General features: G+C 35.6%; 1 protein-coding gene across 1 annotated transcript; it reads right to left on the reverse strand.

The window, feature by feature from the left end:
* Positions 1-1,204: 1,204 nt before the first annotated feature.
* Positions 1,205-8,100, reverse strand: LOC126801074 (pumilio homolog 5). Its single transcript, XM_050528527.1, has 11 exons — positions 7,891-8,100; positions 6,593-6,875; positions 6,275-6,515; positions 4,507-5,882; positions 4,272-4,413; positions 4,022-4,129; positions 3,696-3,908; positions 3,508-3,618; positions 2,803-2,997; positions 1,872-2,043; positions 1,205-1,686 (listed from the first exon to the last, which is right to left on the reverse strand). Exons 2-11 carry the CDS (start codon positions 6,868-6,870, stop codon positions 1,658-1,660), a joined length of 2,865 nt encoding a protein of 954 aa, XP_050384484.1. The 5' UTR covers positions 6,871-6,875; positions 7,891-8,100; the 3' UTR covers positions 1,205-1,657.
* Between the last annotated feature and the right edge of the window lie 5,391 nt (positions 8,101-13,491).

A 13,491-nucleotide genomic window follows, 5' to 3' on the forward strand; every position in this document is an offset into this window, starting at 1 on the left:
AAAGTTATATTAAAGTCCAAACTTGAGATACCATTTTGATATTTGTGGAACTTGAGACCAAAATACATATAATTGAAAAGGTGAGACACCATCTATACAATTCTTCCCCCAACATGAGCTATAGAGAAAATTAGTGATAAACTCATTCTTCAAGTCCATTTTCCAGATAAACCCACACCCAAAACATATATCAACATTCATTATATGTTATTTTTTATAATTAATGTAATTAAATTATTTAATCAAGTTCACTTTTTTTCCCTTCATGGAAAATATCTCCATAATTATAGTTCTTACAATTAACCTACTGAATAATAGTTACGTACCTATTCCATAGGAGAAAACAAAAACAAAACAGAACCATGTTCAATCCTCACACATTGTTGCCTAACACACAAGTACAACAACTAATTTCCTAGGTAAAATACACATAACCAGTAGATTCAACTCAACAACAAATCACATATACCTATTTAACAGAACTCAAATTTGAGTCATACCATATAGCACAGGAACCTCATAACAACAAACACCACAAACATGGACAACTCATACAATTGGAAAATTAATACCTACTAAGCAGATAAAAAAAACAAACCAGAATAAACAGATGCAAAAGTTGTCGACAAAACAACGTCACTAACCAATTGAGTGATCCATTTTTATATCACTGATATCATGAATAAAGGTGGAGAAGTCCCCCTACTTAATTAGGTTCATATGAGGAGATTACATAACCTCAAGATCTCTCTATATTGATTTTTATTGCTCTAATCATATTATTCATATATAAGCATGAAATCAATATCAAATGCTACAATCAAGGACTAGAAATTGAATTTAGTTTACTCATTCATAATTAGGTTTGTAAAAAATGGCAGATGTTTCAATCATGCAAAACATATCGTTTTTGGGTTTTATGATTTGTGCTTGGTGAGTGGCACATCTAGTAAATACCATAAAAATAAAGTTAAGTTATTCAAGTCCAAAATCTTTTTTTAAAAGAAAAAAATCAAGCTAATAAATAGGTTAGGTGTAATTTTAGAGGTGGGTCTAATATAATATTAGTCTAAATTTGGGGGTGTATATCTCAATCCCCCTAAGCTATAGACACTTGTGAATGATCCAGTTTACAGAAAAGCAACCTTGTATGCAAGCCCACTACCTAAATTCTCTCTCCCTCATTCAACCAACACAATCGAGAATCAAAACCTCTACTCATGGATACCATCATCAGGACCATTATGTTAATAAATTGTTCTCCTTGTTATCTGCAAAGAATTTCTGAAGATTGATATAGACAGAATCATATCGCAATTTCAAGAAACTACATAATGCACAACCATATATAACTCTTTACATCATATTACATACCAATGTAGTTTTTTTTCTCTTTCGAAAAGCACACATACAACAAAAGATGCTCAACCTAATATTTACACGAGCCAATACATATACTATACAATTTCAAGATATCAAACCACTATATATATAAGTAAGAAGTATTCATCTACCAGCATCCCAATACAGGCCATGTAAGCATCTCAAGTTTTCTTGCTTGCGGAAAGCTAGTTGATGCTGGACTTCTGCTAACATAGTAATCCCCAAGTAACCCTTGAAGCTAAATAATAGTCTTGCCTGTCCATTCTATGCTTCATCAGGCATCAGCTATCGTGTTCTGGCTATCTGCATGTCAGAAGGTAAATAAACCATTAGCATCCACTATCCAGGTATCACTATCAAGCAATGTGTATTTTGTTGTGGCCATAAAGTTGTCACGGGCAGATGCTTTGTTTCAATAGATCGAATGAAGAAACATATGACTAGTGCATTTAAAAAGTTCATAAATTGAAAATAATAAAACACTGCACCTTCACCAGATAGTTGTTCAAATCGAACAACTATGTGCTTTCCATAGGTATATTTTTTAAGGGCGTCAAGATGAACTTTAATCAGACTCAGAAGTATCGTCCGCTGCTTATCGTTGCTTGTTTCAAGAACCTTCTGGATCACATAATTTGCAAATTGATCCTTCATCATTGGCTAGAAAATAAAACAACAGGACTTGGTTAGCAGATAACAATTAATAATTAACTAGTATCATGCAGCATTAGATATGCACATTGAATCAGAACGTTGCAAAGTATGGTATTTCAAATCTTTAATACTGTTGCTATTGAGATAGGAGGGTATCTCTACAGATGAGTTAAAAGTTCATCTTATCAAGGAAATAAGGTTGTTTGTCCAACTTTGAGAGGATTTCTCTTCAGTTTTAACTAATTGGTAATGGCCTAGCTTGGGTTGTTTGGCAATTTTAATACAGACGGCTTCCAAGATATTTTTTTTGCAATAGTTCATTTGATATGTTCCTAGCTTGCATTTCAGATTCAATTGAGAACTAAATTGGCCATCTTCATAGATTGACATGCAAGGCCATTTCTGTTCAGATTGATATATTGACTATATATAGCCGCATAACGTTCATTCAAATGTGCATCAAATATCAGAAATTGAAAATACCATCATTAAAAGATCAAAACCTGAAGCATATTCGCTCGCAAAAGTATGTAAAAGCAAGATGTTAACACCCTCCGTGAGTGCATGCATGAATGTTTCATCAATCAGCATATCATGATGTCAGGAGTGAAACATGCAGCTATTGAAAAGCTAATACATATGCTATGAATGCCTGACCGTATTTAAAAGTACTTGCGAAAATAAAAAAATGAAAGCAGTCCATATTTGGTTTGCTTGATTTATCTAAACTGATTTAAACCTGACTTAAAACATTTGAGCTCTTACCAATAGATTATCATTTTCCTCCAGTTGTCCAATAATTTCGTCAATCATAAGCTCCTGCTCAGCAACATCACCATGCTCTAAACACTTTTCAATAACATTTGATGCATATTTATGCTGACTCAACTGCACAATTTTCCCGACCAACTTGCTGATAATATGGCTTATTTCATGGGGTTTTCCCCTTTCCAGAACATGCTGCATATATAAGCAGTGAAACGACCCAGTAAGGACTAACCCAAAGAGTAAGGACAACGAGTACTTTTGGATGAAAGGGTAATTCCTTGCAACAACAAACGTTTCCTAAATTCTTTGCCAAAAGAATGCTTAAGACCACAGCACCATCAGTCTACACTACATATGCACTGGAGATACAAAACACATGTACTAAACTTTATTTGATGCAGATCTGATTCCACTGTAAGTATAACTACTGAAATAAATAGGGTCTCTTTATCTATAGAAATAGCAAAGTTCAAGTCTAGGAATAATACATGTAACAGCTATATGTTAGTTCAAGCACAAATGCATGTCCAACCAGAAATCCTACTCCATGAGTCCATTATATAGGATTTATATTATGTATACATCATTTACCAAGAACCAAACATCAAGATACAATATTTTAAACAGGAAGAAACACAAACTACTATAGTAATGTTGCGTAGATCAGGGAAGCAACAAAGAGCAGAAAGTAAGAAATCCAACCTGGGTGACATAATTGCCATACTGGTTTTGAGCAAGAACAAATGCAGATTCCAAGATCTCATCTATAACACATTGACCTTGAAGCTTATCTGAACAATGCTCCAAAACTCTCTGGCACAAAAAGAAAAATTGACTGATAAGCGACATATCTAACTTGAGGCTTTAGAACAAGAATGGTGAGGTCTTACCTGTATGACACGGCAACCATATGGATGAGTAGAAAGTGTGGCAACTTGGCCTTGGAAAGAAGATATGACGAATTCAATTTTTTCTGCAGGTATGCATTCTATACACTTCTGTATCACATGGTTTCCATTCTGATCACGTACACATTTTATAATATGTCCATCAAGCTCATGCACAAGCTCTGTTTTCTGATCAACCTCAATCACTTCAAGAGCCTATAAACATTCAGTGTGGAATCAAGATTTAAATATTCATCACCCAAAAGTAGTATGTTTTACTGAACTTCAAAGTAAAAATTTACTATGAACAACAGCAGGATCTAACATACCTTCTGGATCACACGACAACCATACATCTGCAAACTTAAAGGCAACATCTGTCCACTGAGTTGACCTGCAAGCTCCTTTTTCTGATCAGGAGTCCCATACTCAAAAAACTGTAACACAGAAACAAGAAGAATATTTTATGCCATTTATGCACCATTAACTGAGCACACAAGTCCGGGAATATGACATAAAGGGCAAGCCGCAGGTGAAACAAACTAGCAATAATTAAACTAGATACTAAAAGTTACATACCTTTTGAATAACATAATTCCCAAATACATCAGTCATTAATCGTGAAGCATGTGGAAGAACCTCTCTGAAAACAGATGCCTTGTCGTCGCCACTGCAGTTTTCGAGCTTCTGCTGAATGAATCGACTCCCATGTTGATCCATACTGAGATTGGAATTAAGATATATTCTTCATATGGTGTTACCTCACTTACATTGTATACATGCAAGAAAAAACAAACTCAGTATAGATCAATACCTGAATTCAGCAATGCGCCCTGCTATATCAGAGAGTTCAAATTTACGGGCATTACTGGATTTCAGTTCTTCAAGAAAGGAGTACCTTTTGGAGTCCTCAAAGTTGTTAAAGCTTCTATGTCCTTGCCACCCAGTATATAGTCCACCATTCCTAATCGATCCTTGAGGATACCTCAATTCATTTTGCTGACCATGGTGATGTGTTCTGCCTACTGGAGATGATGGTGGTAAAGGACTGCCAAGAGGTGAGGCTGGAATTCTCATGCCACCCATGTTAGAAGGACTACCATAATAACCACTGCCATTGGATCCCATTTTTCTTAAACTTGGAATGCCTACTGACCCATTAGTTGGAGATTGAAATTTCTGGTCACCGGCATATGCAGTCACATTTGATTGGCCTCCAATAATACCCCTCGGACTTAAATGACCATACTGAAATGAAGCACCATATGAATCATCCAAGGGACGTGGATAGTATTGCATATGTAAAGGATCAAGAAAAGGTTGCTGGAGCATTGGCCCATGCTGCCCATATAACTTGCTTAGGTGATGCAAATCACCTTCATGGGGAACTCTCTCTCCTGCTGAAACACCTGCAGCTCGACCATCTAAGCTTTGACCCAAAGTAGCATCAAAAGGAGGAAAGGAACCATGAGAATCGTACGCAGCCATATATGGGGGGATAAATGTAGAACCCAAAGCATATCCACTGACACCATATTGTGCGGAATATATAAAGGACGGCTGAAAATTGTGATAGAAAGCATTTCCTGAAGTCATATACCCTGATGTTGTAGCATATAAGGGAGGTGTGAACCCATGTGATTGCAGTGATGGCTGTACCTCAATGGAAGAGAACTTTGGATAGCCATGGTGATCCATTTTACTTTGCCAATGATTCATACCTTGTGAAACTACTTGGTTCTGAGCAGCCTGAAGTTGATATGGCATGCCTTGTTGTGTAGACAACTGCTGTTGTAGCACCCCTGACCCATAATAATGTTTCTCATGTTGATTGTTAATGTTTATATCAGTAGCAGATGCTCTCATTCCAGACCTGGTGAGGGAAATATCATGGGCTCCACCAATAGATCCACTACCCCCCACCCTGGTAACCTGCTTAATACTTGATTCATCATCATGTATGTTCCCTATCTCATTGGGATGTACTGCCCGAGGAGAAGTGGCATTCAAGGAACTTTTCTCTGGATATATGCCGGTAGAGCCCGAATTCGACTCTCGCAATTGTGGCATATTAGGAGAAGAAGCATTTGGTGAAAATGAATTTACATCACCATCAACCTGATCATCTGTTGCAATACTTGATGAGACAGATTGATTATACACAGGAGATGAAGTTCGGGGGAAGTCTTCCTAAATACCAACAAAGAGAAAAACATGAAATTATGGTGGCATAATAATAAACCTCATAAACCACTTACTGGCCAATTTGTCATTAAATGGGCAATAACATGTAACACAATAACGATCAATGAACTCTGAATTTAGCACTGCATATCAATCATAATTTTAATCCACACCCTACAAACTGATAACAAATTTAGTGCAGAACTTATACTTAACAAACAGCAGGACTGCAGGAGTGGACAGGCTTCTTATCACTCCTTAGTAGAACACAAGTTACATTTCTAGAAATTCTAATGGTATGGTTTCAGCTGAGTCCACAAACAAAATACTCAAATTAACAAAGTCTTGAACAATTGTGGGCATACAAATGATTTGCATATGAAAAATATATATTATACCTGTATGCGATCCAGTAAACTCTTATTATGGCTTGCCAAAGATAGAGTGCTCTTCACCTCCATTTCTGTACTATGTACTGCCAAATTATCTGAAGCTTGCCTGGACGAACTAGTCTCATCGAGCTCCTCCTTGTGGGTGGAAAGAGAACCTTGAGAGACATGGAAGGATCCGTTGCCACTGTCGTCGGAAGAAGTCAATCTCCAATTGGTGCTGGAACTAACAACATTGCGTGGAGGAGGCCTTACATTCAAGTTCGTATTAGCAAATCAGTACAAATAAGCTGGTCATAATATATTTCCTGAGACTGAACTCTTTACCTTAAATTAGTCGAGTTTGTCTGCATACTGGAGTTTTGTTGACTTAAAAGGTCATCGATAGCATAAAAGGAACCCTCCATACTCGGGGGAGTACTACCACTTCGATTAGGTACGGCTTCAGCTATATCTCTCTGATTTATGTGGCTGTTCGAGAGGAAGCCCATTTCCTCTGCTGCCCTACTTTTCAAAGGAGATCTAAATGTTGCAGTCTCCCTTGATCTATGCCAATTTTCACTGTTACAGTTTTCCACCATTCTCACGAGGCCCTCTGTTGCCATTCTCCCTAAAAGATACTAAATTATCAAATGTTGCCTTCACAAACTTTTAGGCTTTTAGCCAGTACATCTAAGCCATGTTAATCCTATGCTCCATTCGAAAATCCACAACTCTCAGCCACAGTTTAATCCAAGAAGTGTAAAACACACAAAACCAGAAGTTCCAAGATTTCCTTCACCACAGGAATAAAACTACTAGCTAATAGATGGTAATTACATACATATTAGGCTTCATTCTACATCTAGTACTAATTTTGAAAAACATCAAGGTGTAAGGCGGTAAGTAACGACTAGAGGAAGCCGATCAAACATATACAGTTAGAAGTTTCGTAAAAGAAGGAAATTGTCTGTTAAACATTCCTTCTGTTAGAAAGACGAAAATTTACAGCGAAAACCACTGCTTACACTTCAGATTCAAATATGGTGTACTCGCTCCGACTTAAAAGTTGTATCCATTGTACTACACTACTACCTATAAATCACAAATTCTGTTTAAAATAGCTTCAACTGCCTATATCAACCATAGTATATACCCGATCGCATTTGATCATATATGACAATACTAGCTGCTCATCCAGCATCCCCTGTTTTCCCATGAATCTGATTTAAACGCTAACAAAGTACGCACTCTGTTACGCATTTCTTTCTACATACATAATTATATCCCATCCCATATACCAAAATCAAATCACTTTCCTTAAAAGTAACCCTTACATTCACAATCACTTGAAACAAAACCTATAAATGGTCATCGATTCACCTCAAACTGAATTTCAAAAAAGAAAAAAGACCATAACCCATTATCCCTATGATCATAGATTCCCTCTATACATAAAATTCGAACAATAATCACAAATTTACAAACACAACAATCCCAATACAAAACAACACAAAAAGTAACAAAATGCGCATAAGCTAATCCACAAGTAGATATAAACTTGCACACGATCAAGAAAAAACAAGGCTATATACACTACTGCAGCTGAGACTAAGAATGAAGCAACAAGAATTGAAATGGCTCACCAGGAAATGACAGCAATCCTTGAAAGGCTGGAACTTGGAAAGAACAGAACACAAGGCCCAAGTCTTTTGGAAGGTCAGGAAGAGCTATGAAGTAGCAAGTAGAGGGGTTTACGAAGACAAAACGAAGTCTTGCAAAGAAGTGCTTGAGACTTGGGAGGAGAAACAGAGATTCTTTCCATGAAAAGTACAAGAATGTTGCTTGCAAAACAGTCTCAGTGACCAGGGTTTGGAGCTTTATATATTATAAAGTTTTGTTCTTTAACAAATCATATGTTATAAAGAGTTTTTATTCTTGTTACATGTGTAAAATGACATAATAACATCACCATTGACGGAATTTTGCATATTGGTGCGTATGTGGAGGGGTAGTATTGTCTATTAGTGGGGACAGCTGCTCTTTCAAGGTTTGCCCAAAGAAAGGTCTCAAACACGTGGCTTCCTAGCAATTGTTGACATTGGTCTGGTTCTTTGGTCTTAACTCTTTAAGGGTGTGTTTGGATGTACTTGAATATGTGTGGTCAATGTGTCCCCCCAAAATTTATGGAGAGTTTCTAGAAATTGGACTGAAGTCTCTTGAGAAGTTTCATACCCTTTTCATTAACCAAAAAAAAAAAAAGTTCCATACCCTTTCTCTTGAGTTTCATCAGAATTGCCTATCTATAAGTACCTGGCAGCATTGATATTACATGTTCATATGAAATTATATTCTTATGTGTACTATTAGTTTCCACGCACAAATAGTTAATGAGTGCAATACTAGTAAAAAAAAGTCTACTTTTACGGCTAAGTTTGTAGACAAATTAATTCCGAAGTTTGTATAATAAAACATCTACTGCAAGTTACCAAATTCGAACACACATGTCTAATAAATTTATAATTTTCACCTTATGTTTATTTGTGTCTTCATATAAATTTAACTTAAGGTGAAAATCATGAATTTATTTTATAATTGAAGAAAATATTAGAAAACGTTTGCCCTATGAGTATTTTTTCTAATATTTTCTTCAATTATCTAATAAATTTATGATTTTCACCTTAAGTTAAATTTATATAAAGACACAAAGAAACAATGGAAATGATTTTGTCAAGTAAAAACATTCATATCTTTTAAAAATATATTGAAAACAATAAAAAAAGAAATACTAAAGAAAATAAAAAGAAAACATTGATATAAGGACATTTTGGTAAATACATATTTTTATGAGGATATTTAACGGTCACCTCATCATTTTAACAGATGAATTGACGGAGTGGATTATCTAAATTTAAAGTTACAAATTCGATCACTATATAGATGTTATTAAAACTTCACTGACTAAATGAATAACCGACCAAAAATACAAGGACTAAACATACGTTTGTCCTTATTTATATGTATCCATATTCTTGAAATTATGAACGACTGAGATATGGAGATATAGAATTCTAATGGAGTTAGCCATGTAAGAGAAAGTTTTGCCCAGAAAAACTAAATCATTTAGAAAGTAATGAAGAATTTTATCGATATATGTGTATATAAAAGGGCAAGAAAATGGTGCCTTGAGGCGGCCGCTGCTATGTTGATCATCATGTAAGACCAGTTGCGTACAAAGGAATCCTATGTTGGAGTATTATTGGGCAATTTGGGGGCCGTTTTCTTATTGGAATGGATCCTTTCATGATCAATAGCACTATTAGTACTAAATTACTAATGCAGATGATACAGTTCTTAATCACTACAAATGCCGTTTTATAGAACTCAAACAGAATAACTGGAGGTGCCTAGGTGAGTATAGAGGTTGTTTACGCAAGTACTTCCTCAATAGATGTGGAACTGGTTTTAATCCTTCTTCTGGATTTGACTAAAGAAGAATTGCATGGTGGAACCGTGGAAGTGTGAAATTAGAACGCCAAACTTTTAGGCAATATTACTACAAAATCGATGCAAAGAAGGAAGATGATTTACCACCTGCCCCGCTAGGTATTGACACGAATAATGAAGATATCTTGTATGTCCAAGGATATCCGACTCGAGACATTTTCAGGTGCAAGGTTAGTAGTACTAGTGTTTTCAAGCGTCGCCGGTGCAGCGGACCATGAAAATCCCCGCATGTTCAAACTTAGGTGAGATGACGGAAAGGTGACTGCCCAGGCATTGTGGCGGCGTTTTTTTTCATAAGGCAAAGATCAAGGCGAAGAGCGAAGGTTGAAGACGAAGGAATATTCCTTTTATTATCGAAAAACGGCTGTCGTTTGTTATGTCATACACACGTGAAACTAAAGAATAAATATACACAATTTCCTCGATATTTTCGCGAAAATTTCCATTTTTCGACATATGAATATATTTGTTACATACCAAGCATTTTTCGATGGAAATTTTTTAAATTTCCCGATATTTAGCGATATATCCGGAACTTTCGAAATTTCTCGATATTTTCATAATATTGTCACGTAGCAGGTCAACTTCAAAAAAAATAAAAACTCACTGGTTAGGAGAATCAAACCTCTGATCCATCTTTTTGCAAGCACAAAGTTATAATCAACTATATTACACCAACTTATTGTTATATATGACTCCTTTTATTATATATTGCATTCCATGTCTCAACATTCATCTAAAATTGAAATAAAACCGAACTACTTGTTGAGCGAAATCGAACCCCTTTGTTATAAGAGGAAGCAATGATGGATATTACCATTATGGGGGAAAGTCAACATGCCTTATCCACCACATTTATTCTCTAATGAGATGCAATCAAGTGAAAACATATGAACACAATCTAATGCACAATCTTCACAAAGCTATGGTTATGGTCAAAGTCAAGAAATGCTTAATCCAAAGGAACTACCGGTACTACAACCCACAATTAATCACCCACGACCCATATGGTTAGCATATAAGTCAATATATGCAAAATTAGAAAATGGAGGTATCATTTAATGACTATTCTTTACAATATACTCAAGATTTTACTCAAAGACATGATGAAGATAATGAAAATTTTGTACCTCATAGATCTTTTATGTGGTTTTAAATCACTCATGTAATTTCATATTTAATGTATTATATGTAAATAAAGTCTGACGAGCTAGTCTCCCTTTGGATATATATATATATATATATATATATATATATATATTGAGTAAGTTTTTAATAATGCTCATCGATTATTTCACCTCAAATTACTATAACTCACTATAAACTAATAGTTATATAAAAATTTCTTATGACATATAGTAGATAATTGATCAAATATAATTTCCATATTTTTATATAAATTTCTATCAATTTATTTAATTATTTTTTAAAATCGAAATTTCTCCGAAATTTCCATCAAAATTTTCAGTTCTTAATATTTCCGTTCTCGCCGAAATTTTATTCCTTGCGTGAAACCACCTTTAATAGTTGAATATGGACATTTGGGCTTAAATATGCTGGTTTAATTGTTGGGCTTCTATTGAGTCTGGTTTTTACCATCAAATTTGTGGAAATCCATCTTTTTTATATATATCAAGTTTTATTTAGCATATATTATATGTATTTAATTAAAATATTTATTGTTAGAAAAGCGGTCGCCTTAGCACGCCGATGCTCTCGCCTTGCGAGGTTTGACCATGTCGTCTTCGTCTCCGCCTTCGCTTTTGCATTTGAAAACATTGAGTAGTACAGCCAAATGACCGGTGAAAAAATAGCAGATCGAAATAGGTGTTTGGAAATCAAGTTCCCACTTGTTATCCCATGGTGGCCAACACCACTTCCTAGACTACCACAATCCATGCACCTGAGTCCTCAATCGTTGAGGAACCCTTGAAAATTGGTGGATAAATGGATGGTGAAGAGCATGTTTCATGGTTTGATAAGCATCTACAAGACTTCGTCTGCATTATATTGCAACCGGAGTGAAAACTTCTTGCTAATGTCTCGATCCATTAATTGTGATACAAGGTGTTACATTATACTTGAGTTGTTCTAATTTACAATTTATTCAATTTACAACTAGTCTTCTTGCACGCCTGTTTGTAAGCGCAAAAGTGCATGCTCGTGCATAATTTGTTTTTTTCCATGTTTTAGTTATATATGAATTTGCTCTTTGGCTTTCGTTTCTAGTTCATATTATTTATCTCTCCACATGTAAGAAAACATATTTTTGGTAGATGATTGTCCTTTTGTATGATTTTTTTATTTGAAAAGTCACTACTTTGGTTGTATAATCTCAAATTCTCAACACACCCCCAATTCCCTAAAGGTCAACATAGATAGTTTCTACAACAAAACCAACATAGTTTCCAACTCTATCTTTTCGACTAAGTGAACCTTCTGGAACAATGACAAAGCCATCCTCATCAATCTCCTCTTCTGGTTCCTTGAAATAATTCACATAAAGCTGATCCTCATCTTCTAACATCTTAGCAAAGTCTTTCTTGAACTTGATGGCTGCCTCCAACATAAGATAAGTAGAATTCCATCTTGTTGGGACATCTAGACAAAATAGATCAATATTCCCAAGCTTTTCAGCTACCACAGCTCTGCGAAAACTTTCAAGTCGATTAGGGGAAGACCTAACATACTTGACAACATTCCTAATGGCTAAAACACTTTATGCAGCTTCTTCAAGCCATGTCCTACAACCAAATTGCATATGTATGATGTGCATCTCACATGCATCTACTTACATCCTAAAACAGACTTGTAAGCATTATAATCATTCATCTTTGCTTTCAACCACTATATAGTTGAGTTATTGGCAGTAACATTGTCCATAGTAATTGCTAAAACTTTCTCAATCTCCCACTGCAGTAAACACGACTCTATAAGCCGGTCGATGGTTGCCCCTTGGCGATTTTGGATAATACATAAGTTTAAAATCCTCTTGTGCATTTTCCAATCTTGATCAATAAAGTGAGCAGTAAGTACCATATAGTTGATATTTTGCACACTAGTCCAAGTGTCAGTAGTGAGACTGACCCTATAACCCTTCAAAGTTTTCTTCAACTCTTTTTTACCAACAATAGACAATTTGTGGAAACGTGTAACCAAGTTCTTAAGCGAGGGTAAAAGACTATACAGAGGACACACCCTAGCACAAAACCTCCTAAACCTTGTCTTCTCAACAAAGCTAAAAGGCAACTCATCTATGACAATCATTTCAATTGTAGCAACAACATAGTCATCATCATTATAACCTACTACACTTATGTTGTTTGAACTAGACTTATCACCAATTAGAACTTTCTGATTCTTATTAAGTCTTGTTGGGAAATACCTACAGAACTTGTTAATATGCCTAATCATCCTCGAAGTCCCACTATTATTCTCCACATTAAAATCTCCAATTTTCCCTCTAGGACAATGGATACAATGGGCTCGACGTTGCTCGATGCTTATTGGGTTCCCCTCTGCATCCTTACTCTTTATAATTTTCTTGTATTCTTTGAAGTGTTCCCAAACAAAGCTACTGCGTTTAATCAAAGTATTGACTACATTAGAATCACCTGGAGCTTGCTGGGTCGAAGGAGTTTGTTGGGTTGAAGAAGTTTGCTATTGGAGAGAGGGATCAGATGCAGGGAAAGAAAAATTGGACTCATTAGAGAGAATGAGAGATCAGCTCGAGGGGAAAG

This window comes from Argentina anserina, chromosome 6 (genome assembly GCF_933775445.1).
Source record: "Argentina anserina chromosome 6, drPotAnse1.1, whole genome shotgun sequence".
NCBI lineage: Eukaryota > Viridiplantae > Streptophyta > Magnoliopsida > Rosales > Rosaceae > Argentina > Argentina anserina.

Coding starts and splice junctions, on each gene's coding strand:
- LOC126801074 (XM_050528527.1), bottom strand. CDS start 6,870: ATGGCAACAGAGGGCCTCGTGAGAATGGTGGAAAACTGTAACAGTGAA. Junction 3,619..3,695: donor ATGGTTGCCGTGTCATACAG/GTAAGACCTCAC, acceptor TTTTTGTGCCAG/AGAGTTTTGGAGCATTGTTC. Junction 2,044..2,802: donor AGGAAAATGATAATCTATTG/GTAAGAGCTCAA, acceptor TTTATTTTCTAG/CCAATGATGAAGGATCAATT.